This window comes from Zootoca vivipara, chromosome 5 (genome assembly GCF_963506605.1).
Source record: "Zootoca vivipara chromosome 5, rZooViv1.1, whole genome shotgun sequence".
NCBI lineage: Eukaryota > Metazoa > Chordata > Lepidosauria > Squamata > Lacertidae > Zootoca > Zootoca vivipara.
In genome coordinates this window covers 47,287,946-47,301,050 of record NC_083280.1, presented here as the reverse complement: position 1 = coordinate 47,301,050, position 13,105 = coordinate 47,287,946, and the positions used below count along the sequence as shown (strand labels likewise).

The 13,105-nt window shown below is 41.1% G+C and overlaps 1 protein-coding gene across 2 annotated transcripts in view; it reads left to right on the top strand.

The window, feature by feature from the left end:
* The window catches only part of SORCS1 (sortilin related VPS10 domain containing receptor 1), a 359,470-nt gene that overhangs the window by 339,516 nt on the left and 6,849 nt on the right, over positions 1-13,105 (top strand). For both annotated transcript variants that reach the window (XR_009557597.1, XM_035132751.2), the window contains exons 24-26: positions 5,364-5,463; positions 10,600-10,705; positions 10,813-10,973. Coding sequence is in view for 1 of the 2 variants with exons in the window: in XM_035132751.2 (XP_034988642.2) it covers positions 5,364-5,463; positions 10,600-10,705; positions 10,813-10,973 (367 nt within the window). In the remaining variant the exon portion in view is untranslated. The remainder of the gene's footprint in view (positions 1-5,363; positions 5,464-10,599; positions 10,706-10,812; positions 10,974-13,105) is intronic.

Sequence of the window (13,105 nt, the reverse complement as noted above, 5' to 3'; positions counted from 1 at the left end):
GCTTTTTTGCTCATTGGATGAACTTTGGGGAGATTGTTGATCACTCTGCAGGTGGACTCTGTTGTGGAGCTAATTTTGTGTAAATTATGCTATGGAAATCGAACCAGTGGTTTATTTTTACCTCCAGAGGTTTGGGTACCCTTCATTTATTTCATTCAATTTGTTCTTACTATTACAGTTCTGTAAATTAGAGGCCACAGATCATACTTCCTATGAGGTGACCTCCACTTTCTTGGTTAGTCCTTTAGAGCAGTTTATATTGTGGTGGCTGTCATCCAAGACATCATTTCATGTTTTGTTTCGGTGCGTCCAAGCTGGAGTTGCAGCCGTGGAACCGTAAAAGGCCACCTGTCCTTCTGGAAAAGTTGGCACATTTTTACACTGAGTTGGTGCTATGGAACATTACTTGTCATGGCTGCAAATTCCCTCCTGGGCAGTTGCAATTGTAAAATGCTTTTGGATTCCTCTCATGCCAAACCGTCACTGAAGAGCATTTGAGACTGCGTACAAGTGGGCAAGTTTCAAAACTGACAAAAGTGTTCTAAGTCTAGTAGACACAAGGTCACATGCAAAATTTTAATTCTCAAATTTCTGTGGGGACTGCACAATCCCAGACTGCCTTCAACTGTATGGGAATCTGCATGATTCATACATCTGCAACTGGAATTTATTAACATAACAAGTCAGACTTGCAACCCTCTGTTAGCTGCAGCACACACATACAGGGCTCATATCACAGGATTAACAATTAGGATACATGGTCTTTTTAAGAGATAGAAACCTGTCCCCGTTTTTATTTCAATGCTCAACATATATAAAACATGAAAAACCGTTAGAACAACCAACACATTTTATATAATGCAAATTTAGTAACTTAAATAAAGAGTGCTTCACATCACTATGTCTTTTTTTAAAAACCAAAAGTTAACTTTTGGGCAGTCATCTTGTGACAGAGATCTATGTAGCTTCTATTTCCACAAACTAGTGATGTAATTGCCTAATGTAATTTGTTTTAACTAAACCCTCATACATTTTCAAAGGTTCATGAGAAATTATCAGGCGTGAAAGGACATCCCCATCATTTTAAGGCCATTGGCAGCCTTTTGTTGATTTAGTTTAATTCTGTATTCTGTAACACTGCTAACATGGGAATCAATGTTCTGATTTTTATTCTTCACTGTGAGGGATTTATCAGCAACTTTTTATTATCACAATTGAATTTTAAAAATAATTCTGGCTCCTTCATTTCATATTGGCCACTGATAGCTTGGAACACTATTCTTGGCTCAGCATTAATCAGGAAATCTGTTTACATGCTGAACATTGAACTAAGCTTGAAGAGGACCAAAATTCTTGCAAATGTATTTTTTTTTAATACATTTTTTTAAAAAATGAGTGCATATGGAATTCCGTATGTCTCTCACTGTGTCTGTCATCTCTGAAGACTGTCTGCCTGCCATAGCTGCCAAGTTATCCCTTTTTTTAAGGGATTCTCCCTTATGCTGAATAGGCTTCCTCGCGAGAAAAGGGAAAACTTGGCAGCTATGCTGCCTGCCTCCTATATTTTCCTATCTCCTTTTCCTTTTTCAAAATAGCTTTGCTTTTTAAAATTAATTTTCAGTTAATTCATTGCAATTAATATTCCCATTAAAAAAAATAACAGGAGATGCAAAATATAAAAGGAGGTCCAACAGCTAAACTGGGAAGAAGGCTCAACTAGGCATGATACTGACTGTATCTTTGTATTTAATGGTTACAGGTAGGTAGCCGTGTTGGTCTGGATCGAAGTAAAATAAAAAAATTCCTTCAGTAGCACCTTAAAGACCAACTAAGTTTTTATTTTGGTATGAGCTTTCGTGTGCATGCACACTTCTTCAGATACAGTGAAATGGAAGTTTCCAGGCACTTATGTAGAGAAGGGGTGGGGAGGGGTGGGGAGGGGGAGGGGGGATCACTCAGAAGGGTGGTGGAAATGGGTGATTGACTGACTGATAGCTGTTGATGACCGCAAACGACTGCAAATGGTTTTGCATGAAAAAGCAAGGGTTGAGATGGCTGAAGATCGCTTATCATGTATAATGAGATAAGAACCCGATATCTCTGTTCAAACCAGGTCCCTCCATGGTTTTGAGCTTGGTGATAAGTTGCAATTCAGCAACTTCTCTTTCCAGTCTATTTCTGAAATTCTTTTGTAGTAAGACAGCTACTTTGAGATCTTGTATAGAATGTCCTGGGAGATTGAAGTGTTCTCCTACTGGTTTTTCTGTCTTCTGGTTCCTGATGTCAGATTTATGTCCATTTATCCTTTGGCGTAGGGTTTGGCCTGTTTGTCCAATATAGAGAGCTGCCAACAGTGCCCTTCAGCTCTCTATATTGGACAAACAGGCCAAACCCTACGCCAAAGGATAAATGGACATAAATCTGACATCAGGAACCAGAAGACAGAAAAACCAGTAGGAGAACACTTCAATCTCCCAGGACATTCTATACAAGATCTCAAAGTAGCTGTCTTACTACAAAAGAATTTCAGAAATAGACTGGAAAGAGAAGTTGCTGAATTGCAACTTATCACCAAGCTCAAAACCATGGAGGGACCTGGTTTGAACAGAGATATCGGGTTCTTATCTCATTATACATGATAAGCGATCTTCAGCCATCTCAACCCTTGCTTTTTCATGCAAAACCATTTGCAGTCGTTTGCGGTCATCAACAGCTATCAGTCAGTCAATCACCCATTTCCACTACCCTTCTGAGTGATCCCCCCTCCCCCTCCCCACCCCTCCCCACCCCTTCTCTACATAAGTGCCTGGAAACTTCCATTTCACTGTATCTGAAGAAGTGTGCATGCACACGAAAGCTCATACCAAAATAAAAACTTAGTTGGTCTTTAAGGTGCTACTGAAGGAATTTTTTTATTTTACTTTGTATTTAATGTTTTTTAAGATGCAAAGAACACCGTTGTCAGGATTGCAGCTGATGTGACAGTATCAAGCTTGGCCTTTAGAAATATGATTGAATTAAAAATATTTCCATACTTAGGACAGACCACTTGCTTCAGAAGAACCTGCCACATGCTTATAAATGGGGCTTAAAGAAGCTAACCAACTAAAAAATGAAATAGCACTAAAGAGAGTAATCTTAGAATAGCATTCACAAGATGTGGAAGAGCAAAAGATAAGCTAGGATCTAGACTGGCAGGCATAACACTCTTACCTCCGATGAAGAAGGTTAGGAAGTGGTACAAGTTTTTAGGATCGTCCTACTCTCGTGTAGGACCCTGGCAGAGACACATGCCCGACTGGCATGTTCTCCCCTCCTGGTCGAGCGTTTGGGAGCTTCGAAAGTTTTCTTCTGTCCGAACATCACAGCGACTGATGCCAACAGACATCAGCACACTCAAGGATCCACAGAGTGTTTGCAGTTCGCGTAACAGACCTCGGCAACTCAGCATTTGGCTAATCTACTTTATTTACATATAAACACATACGGAGCACTGCAACATGGCTCCCTCTCTCTCTAGCATCAGACAGCAAAGAGAGAGAACAAAGGACAATAATCCCATTTCACAGAACACAGTCTCTGTCACTTCCCACTCTGTGGCATAAAAACATACACTGTCATGTGATAGACAACAACCCCATGACTGCAGACACAGGGAATGAATCTCCATATATCTCCATATATCCCTCCACTTTGCTCTTCCAAACCCTGCTGGTCTCCAGCAGTGGAGAGCCTCTCCACCACAGATATATTCACTGTACCTGTGGAATCCATGAGTGGAAGCTACCTTCAATCCTCCCTGCCCCAATAGCAGCTTCACTGCCCTCATCCACCTTCTGCTCTTCTGCTGGTATGAGTTTCAGGACTTCCGATGGGGTGGTGCTTTTTCTGCTTCATTTAGTATGGCTGCTTTTAGATGAAAATTTGTCATATCATGAGACAGATATGTTTTGATTTCTTCAACAGGAAAGATTGGAGCGAACTGTAGCCCGGAGTAAACCACCAGAAGTCACCAGCCCAGTGTGTGGGGGTGGGGTGGGGTGGGGGTGTAACAATATGTAGCAAAAACTATCCTACATCAAAGTTCCTTCTTTCTCATGCCAAGAAAAGAAAAGTGAAAGGAAATAGAGAAAGGAAAGGAAAGAAACAAGAAAATGACACGAGAGGGGAGAGGGATAACATAACAAAAACTCTAGAATACCATAAAAAGTTTAAAGGAGAAATATTGTCATTTACTTCGCCATTCCAGAAATGAATGAATTTCATTTCTAGAGTCACTAGCCCATCTCTTGTGTTTTGATATTGTCTCAGGATGTACACAAAGCATTTTCTTGGGGATATAGATTATAGAGTCGAAACATCTTCACGCTCTTAGAGCTGGCAATGACAAGGTTCAAGTTCAAATGAGCGTAGGTATAATCACAAATTCATGCCCATTTATCTAGGTACAAGTCAAAGCCATTGTAGCATTATCATAACTTTCTCTGTAGCTCAGACCATTGCTATGCGAGTTTTTGGTGTTCTAGCCTGAGCCAGATCTAGGGGAAGTGAGTACTGAACTCAGACAGTCACTAGTGTGAACAAGGTCTTTCCATATCCATGGTGGCAACCCTGATACAGAGCACTGCAATGCCCAGAGGACCCCCCCTTTTTTTTGGCTACGTGGTGTTTATTGTGTAAAACCTATGCTTACACATACAGTTCAATACTTTTGAATCAGTTCTCAGTTTAAGATGCCAGCACCCCCATCGTTCTGCCAGGACACTGAGGTCCAGTACCGAGGGCCTTCTGGCGGTTCCCTCGTTGTAAGAAGCCAAGTTGCAGGGAACCAGGCAGAGGGCCTTCTCGGTGGTGGCGCCCGCCCTGTGGAACACACTCCCATCAGATGTCAAAGAGAAAAACAGCTACCAGATTTTTAGAAGACATCTGAAGGCAGCCCTGTTTAGGGAGGCTTTTAATGTTTAATAGATTATTTTATTTCATTTTTCTGTTGGAAGCCGCCCAGAGTGGCTGGGGAATTAATTTATTATTATTATTATTATTATTATTATTCCTCCACTGTTCGTAACAGCCTCAATCACCAACTGGTAATACTTTGGAAAGATACCTCAATCAGACAGCATACATAGATACCCACTTTTTAAAATAATAATAATAATAATAATAATAATAATAATAAATAATAATAATAATGGTGAATACAATAGCATCATCTCAAACTGCACTCAGACCTTTTATGCCATTTTCTCTGAAGCATCCATTAACAGTCACTGTGTGACAGAAAACTAGGCCAGATGGACCATTGTTCTTGTTCTTTGTGATTGTACCCATATTTTATTTTTTACAATAATTTCTTATTCCAGATTTCAGATATATTGCTCCAGAAACTGAACCAAAACGCCATCCAGTTTGATTTAAAGCCTGGGGTCCGAATCCTTGTCCATGCTGCCCATTTAACAGCAGGTTGGTATAGCTTCCTTAAAAAAAACCTCTGCCAGTATTGTTAGCGCAGCTTATTTTGAATTCTCCAGTGGCGGCAGCACTGTGGAAATGTCTTTCTTTCTTTTTTTGTATTTGGAATACTTTGTATTTTTATTGCAAGGTCTTGATAATAGCTCAAGATAATCAATGCTAGACTCAATTTTATGTATGTTTACTTGGAACATCAGGTGTAAGCCTCATTGTGCTCCACAGAGTACTGCTACAAATCGTGGAATGGCTATTTCACTCAGCCTGTTTTGGCCTCTAAAGAGCACATTGTAGAGGAAGCTGTGGTGCTGTACACAAAGCCCCTGCCTTCAATGTCCCTGCACCCTGAGTGTGCCATTGTATGGTGAAAAAAATTGTACCCCCTATGCTGGATCGAGTTAAAGGCTCACCTGTCCCAGTATCCTGTTCTTGCAGTGGCCAGTCAAGTGCCTTCAGGTATCTTGCAAGCAGCATATAAGCACCACAGCACTCTCTCCTCTTGTGATTGCCATCAATTCAGAGGCATGGAGGTAGCTAGGTTTTATTTTGTCATAAAAGGTTTAGGTGTGGCATGCCCTCCCATGGGAGTTTTGTGGCCTCATTTACAAGGCACATGGCAGCTGCTGTAACAGTTCTAAGCAGATATAGAGAGAGAAGTTAAAAAGCAGTCCTTGGAGCACATTGTAAAATGTAAGTAAGATAATGTTGTGCGTCAGGTTTTTGTTTTTTTAGATGGGACAGAATGGTCTTTGTACCAGTCATGTATGTAACTGAAACAGACAACTTAAACCAATCTCTCAACCCTCCGTTGCCAGTATCTAAAATAAGCAACATTTTAATGCCTCTTTGCAAGTTGGAATTTGAATAAATGTGGGAAAATAATCTGTCAAATTCCAAATTCAGACACTTTTCATTTCAACCTTAATGATAATGATGGCAATGCTGAGTATCCCCCTTTTCTCATTTTCCATTCCTTGCCGACTAATTAGTAAAATCATAGATTAAGTGCAAGTGCAAATCAGCTGAGCCTTGTTTACAGGATTGTGACATTCTTGTTTCCTAAACTGCTACAGATTTGATGCCATTTTCCTCAAGATACCTTTAAAAATCTATCAACACAAACTCATTTGCCATTATACCCCAATAAATCTAATATTATATAAAGTGTTTAAGCTGGATTTTAAGTATTGTTTGCTAACTCTGTGATCTTCAATGTTTCATGCGCAAAGAAAGCCATTGTTTTCATGTGTGCAAGCCCTGTTGGTTTAAATGGGAAATGCACATGTAAACTGAATAAAATGGCACTTTTACTTGGCTAGCTTTTATTAACAAGTTCAACGGCAGCATTATTGTTAGTGATTCTATGTCTACTCTGTATCAACATTAGTTCAGGACTCCTTTTGCTGTTGTGGCTCCTATAAGATGAAAATTTCGTCCCAAGAACTGTTTGTGAAACGTGAATTTACATGTCAGTCAAAATAATAACCTGACCAGTTCAGCCTAAATGCATTCTACATCAAGATAATGAAGTTCATGCCATAGTTTACATTTATGAGTCCCACTGGCTATTTTCCTATGCAGGCTGCAACAGTTCTTCAAGGTTTCAGACTGCAAACACTCCCAGCGCAACCTGGAGATGTTGGGGATTGATCCTGAGACCTTTTGCATAGAAAGCATGTGCTCTGCCGCTGAGCATGGACAGCAGTGAGCTCCCACCTCTCCGGCGCTGACACAGCGCCTAGGAGATCAGAAGCTTTTGCTTTCATTTTTGTCCACACCTCTGCTTGCTCACAGAACATCCAATTGCCATTTGTTCTGATTGAGCACTAAAGAGCAGTTTTCTCCGAAGCAAGAGGAAGTGTGGATAAACCATAATTGTGGCTACTCATTGTGACCAAAGTTGGAGAAAGTGGTTAGTGTTAACTGATTTAGGAAAAGAAGCCCCCTTGAACCACGGTCCTGGCATATATTTTTTTGCCTAAAATCATGCTTGGTTGAAAAAGGAAGCAGACACTTTTAATCTCTTCCTGGCTCTACAGGACGAGTGGGGAACAGGAGTGCATGAACAGAAATCAGGCGTATGTTTTGCTATTCATTTCATGTTAGTTAAAAGGTGAAAGCTGATTTGACGCACTGTTTAATCCAGCCTCTTCCCTGTTTCACTGAAGCCTAGATTTCACTTTATCCACTGTAGAAGGAGAGTAGGGTTTTATCAACTGGCCTTCCCCGGATAATCTGCATCCAAACCCCATCAGTTTTCTGCTAATATACATATTTTCTTCCAATATATGCATCTTGCTTGCCTTCTACAAATGGTATTGATCCATTTGCCATTTCCACCACGATTTCTAATACCTTAATCAGTCATTCTGTAATGGTGGGTAGAGCTGCACTTTCTCAGTATCTGGCTAATACTTCCTTGGCAGCATTTAAGAGACTTATAATTAAGATTTTTCACATAAATATTGGATCCCATTAGCCTAAATATTTAACAAACAAACAGAAATACAATTTAGGGCTGGATGTCACAAATGTATTTACAATTTAAATACAGCTAGAGCAAACTACTTTCATAAATTTAATGCTTTCCACTCTTGCCTAGCCTTTCCCAACCTAGGGTCCTCCCAATATTTCTGGATTACATACCCCATCATTCCTTACCATGGACCATGCTGTCTGCAGCTGGTGGGTGTTGGAGTGTAAGTCTACTTTTAATCACAAGGCAATGGGCTCCTGCTATTTGTATGAGGATCCCTTTTGAGTAAAATTTCACTTGCCTGTGTGAGAAAGGGTCTTTGCACAGAGCTCTGGGAATAGTGCATGCAGAGAGCAGCATCATTCTTTTAAAGGGCATAAGGAACAATTCACTGTTTAAAGCATTTCTTAAGCCAGATTTACTAATAGCTTCTCTTGGGATCATGGCTGTGTGCTCCTCTATCCAATTAGCAGCACAGCAAATATCTGCATGTCCTCTTTATAAGTGTGAAAAAACCACAGGAGGTGAAGAAAAATGCCTAACTCCTGTCACTACTGAATTAAAAGTGTCCTCTAAATAGGCAGCTGTCACCTTTTCAATGGACTGATTTCTTTCTTAAAAAAAACAAAAACAAAAAACCAGCTAGTCAAATGAAATCGTCGTTTTGTATTTCCAGTTGCCTAAATTATCCAGAACGACCAGGGAATTTGGGTTTATTCCACATTCCATTCTACCCCACCCCAACCTCATCCTCCCCCCCCCATCCAGAAAAATTCAGAAGCCCATTTATTCAAGATTACCAAGTTTATTCTTAGAATGTTTATTCAAAAGCATGAAGAGTGAATATAAATGTCTCAGGACTTATAATACTTGCCTCGAAAACAAAATGAACATTCTGAGCTCCAAATTCTTATCTGTCTTGGAATTTTAATCTGAGCTGGGGAAGAATTGCCTTCTTAGCCCATTTCAACTACATTTTCTGTGTTTTATTTGGGTGCTGGTGCACAGTATGCTAGATATCAGAGTAGTGAGGTCTCTCTCTTCCCTTCTCTACCAGAGCACAAGCACATTAATGTGGAGGCAGAGGGAACAGAGAGAATTTGGGGGATTTGCCTCTTGTTTTCTCAAAGAATATTCCATCCAAATAAAAATGAAGTGAAAAATTAAGTATTTGAACTATCTGTAAATAAAACGAAGTGCCACCTCCACGCTCAGCAGGCAACTTTATCACATATGGCAATATGTTTCCACATTTGAATTTTACATGATACCTGTCTATTGCATGATCTGGTCAGAGATGCATTCAGATTTGACCTTGGATATAGTAGTAAATTTCCCCCATTTATTCGCAGTTTCTACCAACTAGTTAGGACTTGTAAAGGCACAGGTCAGATTCAAAATCCTCTTAACAATAGCATACTTTTGTTCATGGTTTGGGGGAAACTGAAGGGGAGGGGAGGCATTTTGTGAGGACAGGCTGTTCTCTTTGACTGATTTGCAGAGCAGTATGCAAAGCTGCCAGCTATTTGGAATGAGTACATTCTGCTTTTCTGACATTGCCAGTCCTTAGTCAGCCTTTGAGACCACATACCACTGCATGGATTGGTCCAGATACTACTATGTTTTGGATTGGAATTGTGCAAGCACAAGTCCTAGATCGGGCATCCCCAAACTTCGGCCCTCCATGTGTTTTGGACTACAATTCCCATCATCCCTGACCACTGGTCCTGTTAGCTAGGGATCATGGGAGTTGTAGGCCAAATCATCTGGAGGGCTGCAGTTTGGGGATGCCTGTCCTAGATGCTCAGTGGAGGTTCTGTGATTTTCAGTTCACATGACATTGTACGTTTCTGCTGAATACAGTACAGCCCTCTGGATGAGAAATTTGGAAACATCAAAGGCGGCTGTCCAGAAAAAGGGTGATAGTCACTTTGCAGTTTCTGTGTAGGCTTATTTGGTGGTGTGTGTATCGTTTTATACCTCCACTAGTGTATTTCAGCCCGTTCAATAACGGGCGCTAGAATATCCTGGGGTTCAGAGAAGCGCTTGCGCAGCGCTTCTCCGAACCCTGGGACCTGTCCTTGCTGTCGGCGGCAGGGGGACAGGAACGAAGGAGAAGAAAGCACTGCTTTCTCCTCCTCCATTCCTCTCCCCAAGCCGCGGACAGGAAGGAGGCATCCCAGGGTTCTCCGAACCCCGGGACCTGTCCTTGCTGGACGCACACACGTGCACGCTCCCCCCTGCCAACGCTCAGTCCAGCCAGGAGCGGCGGTTGACAGCCGCAGGGAAACGGTAGGTGGGGGGGGGAGAGAGCACGTGTGTGTGCGTCCAGTCTCTGCTGTCCAATCCCTGTGTCCCTGGGGCCCATGCGCAGTAACCCAGGGACACACGGGACAACTGGACGCAGGGACACTTGGACTTTATTATATAGGATTAACTGATCCCCAAAGAAGTGGTTTCCAAATGGAGGACCAAGAACAACTGTGTCTATTGGGAGAGGTTTGTGAATGGGCTGTCAAAACACGTAACAACAAAGAAGGGCAGATTTCTAAATCCAAAGCATAGTAAACACAAATAAACACACCCTCTAGTTAGAAAGCCTTCTCGGAACATTTGGGACCTAATGATCTAAACTTTTCTTTAACTTTTTACAGCCCCACTCATAGATGTCACACCTAGCCACAGTGGTTCAGCCATGCTGATGCTGCTCTCCGTGGTATTTGTGGGATTGGCAGTATTTGTAATCTACAAATTCAAAAGGTATGACTCCTTCCTTCTTTCCCTGCCATTCTTCTGTCAGGTGTGAAAACATAATGCAAAGAGCACCTTAGCATACACACCAATTATGGTTTCTGTTAATGTTTTAGGAAGATTCCGGGCATTAATGTTTATGCACAGATGCAGAATGAGAAAGATCAAGAGATGGTCAGTCCAGGCAGTCAAAGTGAAAGCATGCCTAATGTCCCTCAAAGGGAGCTGATGACCCCAGAACAACTAGTAGATGAGAAGTTGGATACCCAGCCCATAGGTAAATAAACTACAGCAGCCAATAATTAGTCAAAGTCTGCATTCTCATTGGCTATATCTATTCTGAGTCTTCCAACCTCCTCTGCTAAAACACTCACTGTTCCCACTGCTCTGTTAATCTCTCTCTAAATTGGTCTAAACTAACTCCAAGATCTTTACTTCTCCTCTTCTATTTATTGAATAAGAAAATCCACAGTGAAGTGTGGTCTTCACTATAATCACTCTCTCTGCAGTTGTTCAGGGTTATGAAAACAAGAAAGTTGTGTGATCAGGAAAATGTTTATGAGTTTCTGGCTCACAGTTCCTGCCATGAAGTTTACCTGTAGCTATGAAGCTGTGCGATAGTTACTGGGAAAGTGCAAACTCCTCCTCGCTAGTCTCCCAACAAATTGCAAAGCACTATCATGATAGATTTTAATTACTGTTATTCCATCCCACGTTTTAGAGCAAGCCCCTATAAAACATTAGAAACAGCAGAGCCTCAGATAAAATGTGCTTTCAAAATATCTTCCCATGAATAGTCACTCTGACATGGCCTACCTACATTGAAGGTAGGAAGCAGTCTGGCAAAGGATGCATAGAGACATATCACTTTCAGTTTTGCCATCTCCCATTAGTGTAGTCTATCTATCTGTTGAGAAAGGAAGAAAAGATAGATTGAGGATGTGCTTTGCTAACAATGTTATCCAAAAGTAGCCTTGATGTGGTCTGGGAGATTTCAGTGCTACTTCAAGAAAACTGATAATACTGCAATTATTATTTGGTGCTACAGTGTTTGTGTTCCTTGGCTTGGTTTAATACGACAGACTGCAGACCACACTTTTGGTAGCAGTCCTTAGTTAACTCAGTTGGTTTTGGCAGGATCTCATTGGAAATGTCTTCAAGGATAACAGCCTGAGGATTGCAGTCGAAAGGGAAAGCAAACAAGATGCATGTATGTAAAGTTCTGCAGGAACTGGTTACTTTCACCAAACATTAAATTGTTGCAGGGCACATAGAATCATGTGAGTTACCAATCATCCTAGTATTTGATCATGTGGCAAGGAGATTCTTGCCTCATGCTTGTGCCTGAGCAGAAATCTGGGAAAGTCAGTGCAGGAGAAAGTCATCCTCACCAGCTGGACACAGGCTAAAGAGGAATCCTCCCACAAGTAGCTGCATGCTCAGAGGAATATAGGAAGATGCCTTCTACTTAGTCAGAGTCCATTGGGTTATATAACCTAGTATTCTTTGCTCATACTGGCAGCAGAAAAGATCCTTCCCATCACATGCTCCCTGAGCTTTAAAAACAAAACAAAGCAAAAAAATACAAGAGACACCAGGGATTGACCTTGTGCACACAAAGCGCATGGTGCAGCCCCTTCCCAAGGGGCTGTACATTGTCACTTGGAACATTGTGGTTGCTATGCACCATCTGATTACCTTTTTTTTTTACTAAATTGTATTCCTCTCATTCTTAAATATTATATGGCTTTCTGGGTTGAGCATGCTATTTTTGATTTGCTGTTCCTGCCTGATAGACAATTTGAGCATGATAGTTATCTGCCTTGTCTACATGTTCTCGTTCTCTCTCTCTCCCTCTCTCTCTCTCTCTCTCTCAACCTCCCCCCCCCCCGTCTCTCTGTCTCTTTCCTCTGCACTCTGTAACCTAGATTATATATATTTTGTTGGACAATGTTAAATATGTAACAGTCCCTCAGTGCAGGGATTTAAACTTGATGACCTCTGTTTCCTTTTCAGTCAAATGATTCTATGAATAACTTGAAAATGCTACATTCTTGTTGCCTGAAAGTCTTCATAATTAAAATATGTTGCAAGATGCAAAGTTCATTTCTGCCTGGTTTTATAAGTTACCTGATGGTACAATTGTTGTGGATATCCAAATAAAAAGGCATATTTTAAATGCCATTCTGTACGATGCAGAAATCATTTAAAATGCAATAGCTGAATTTAATGGAATAATGACATTGCCTTCAATGAACTAGGGCTGTTTTAAATTGAAATGCTACAGCTTTACTTCACCCCACTGGTTTTCTTTTGTATTCTATGCAATGCACTATGAGGGTTCGGGTTCTGGCAGGAAAGCCAACCCTTTCCTTCTAGGATGACCACAAAACCACATAAGAGAAGGAC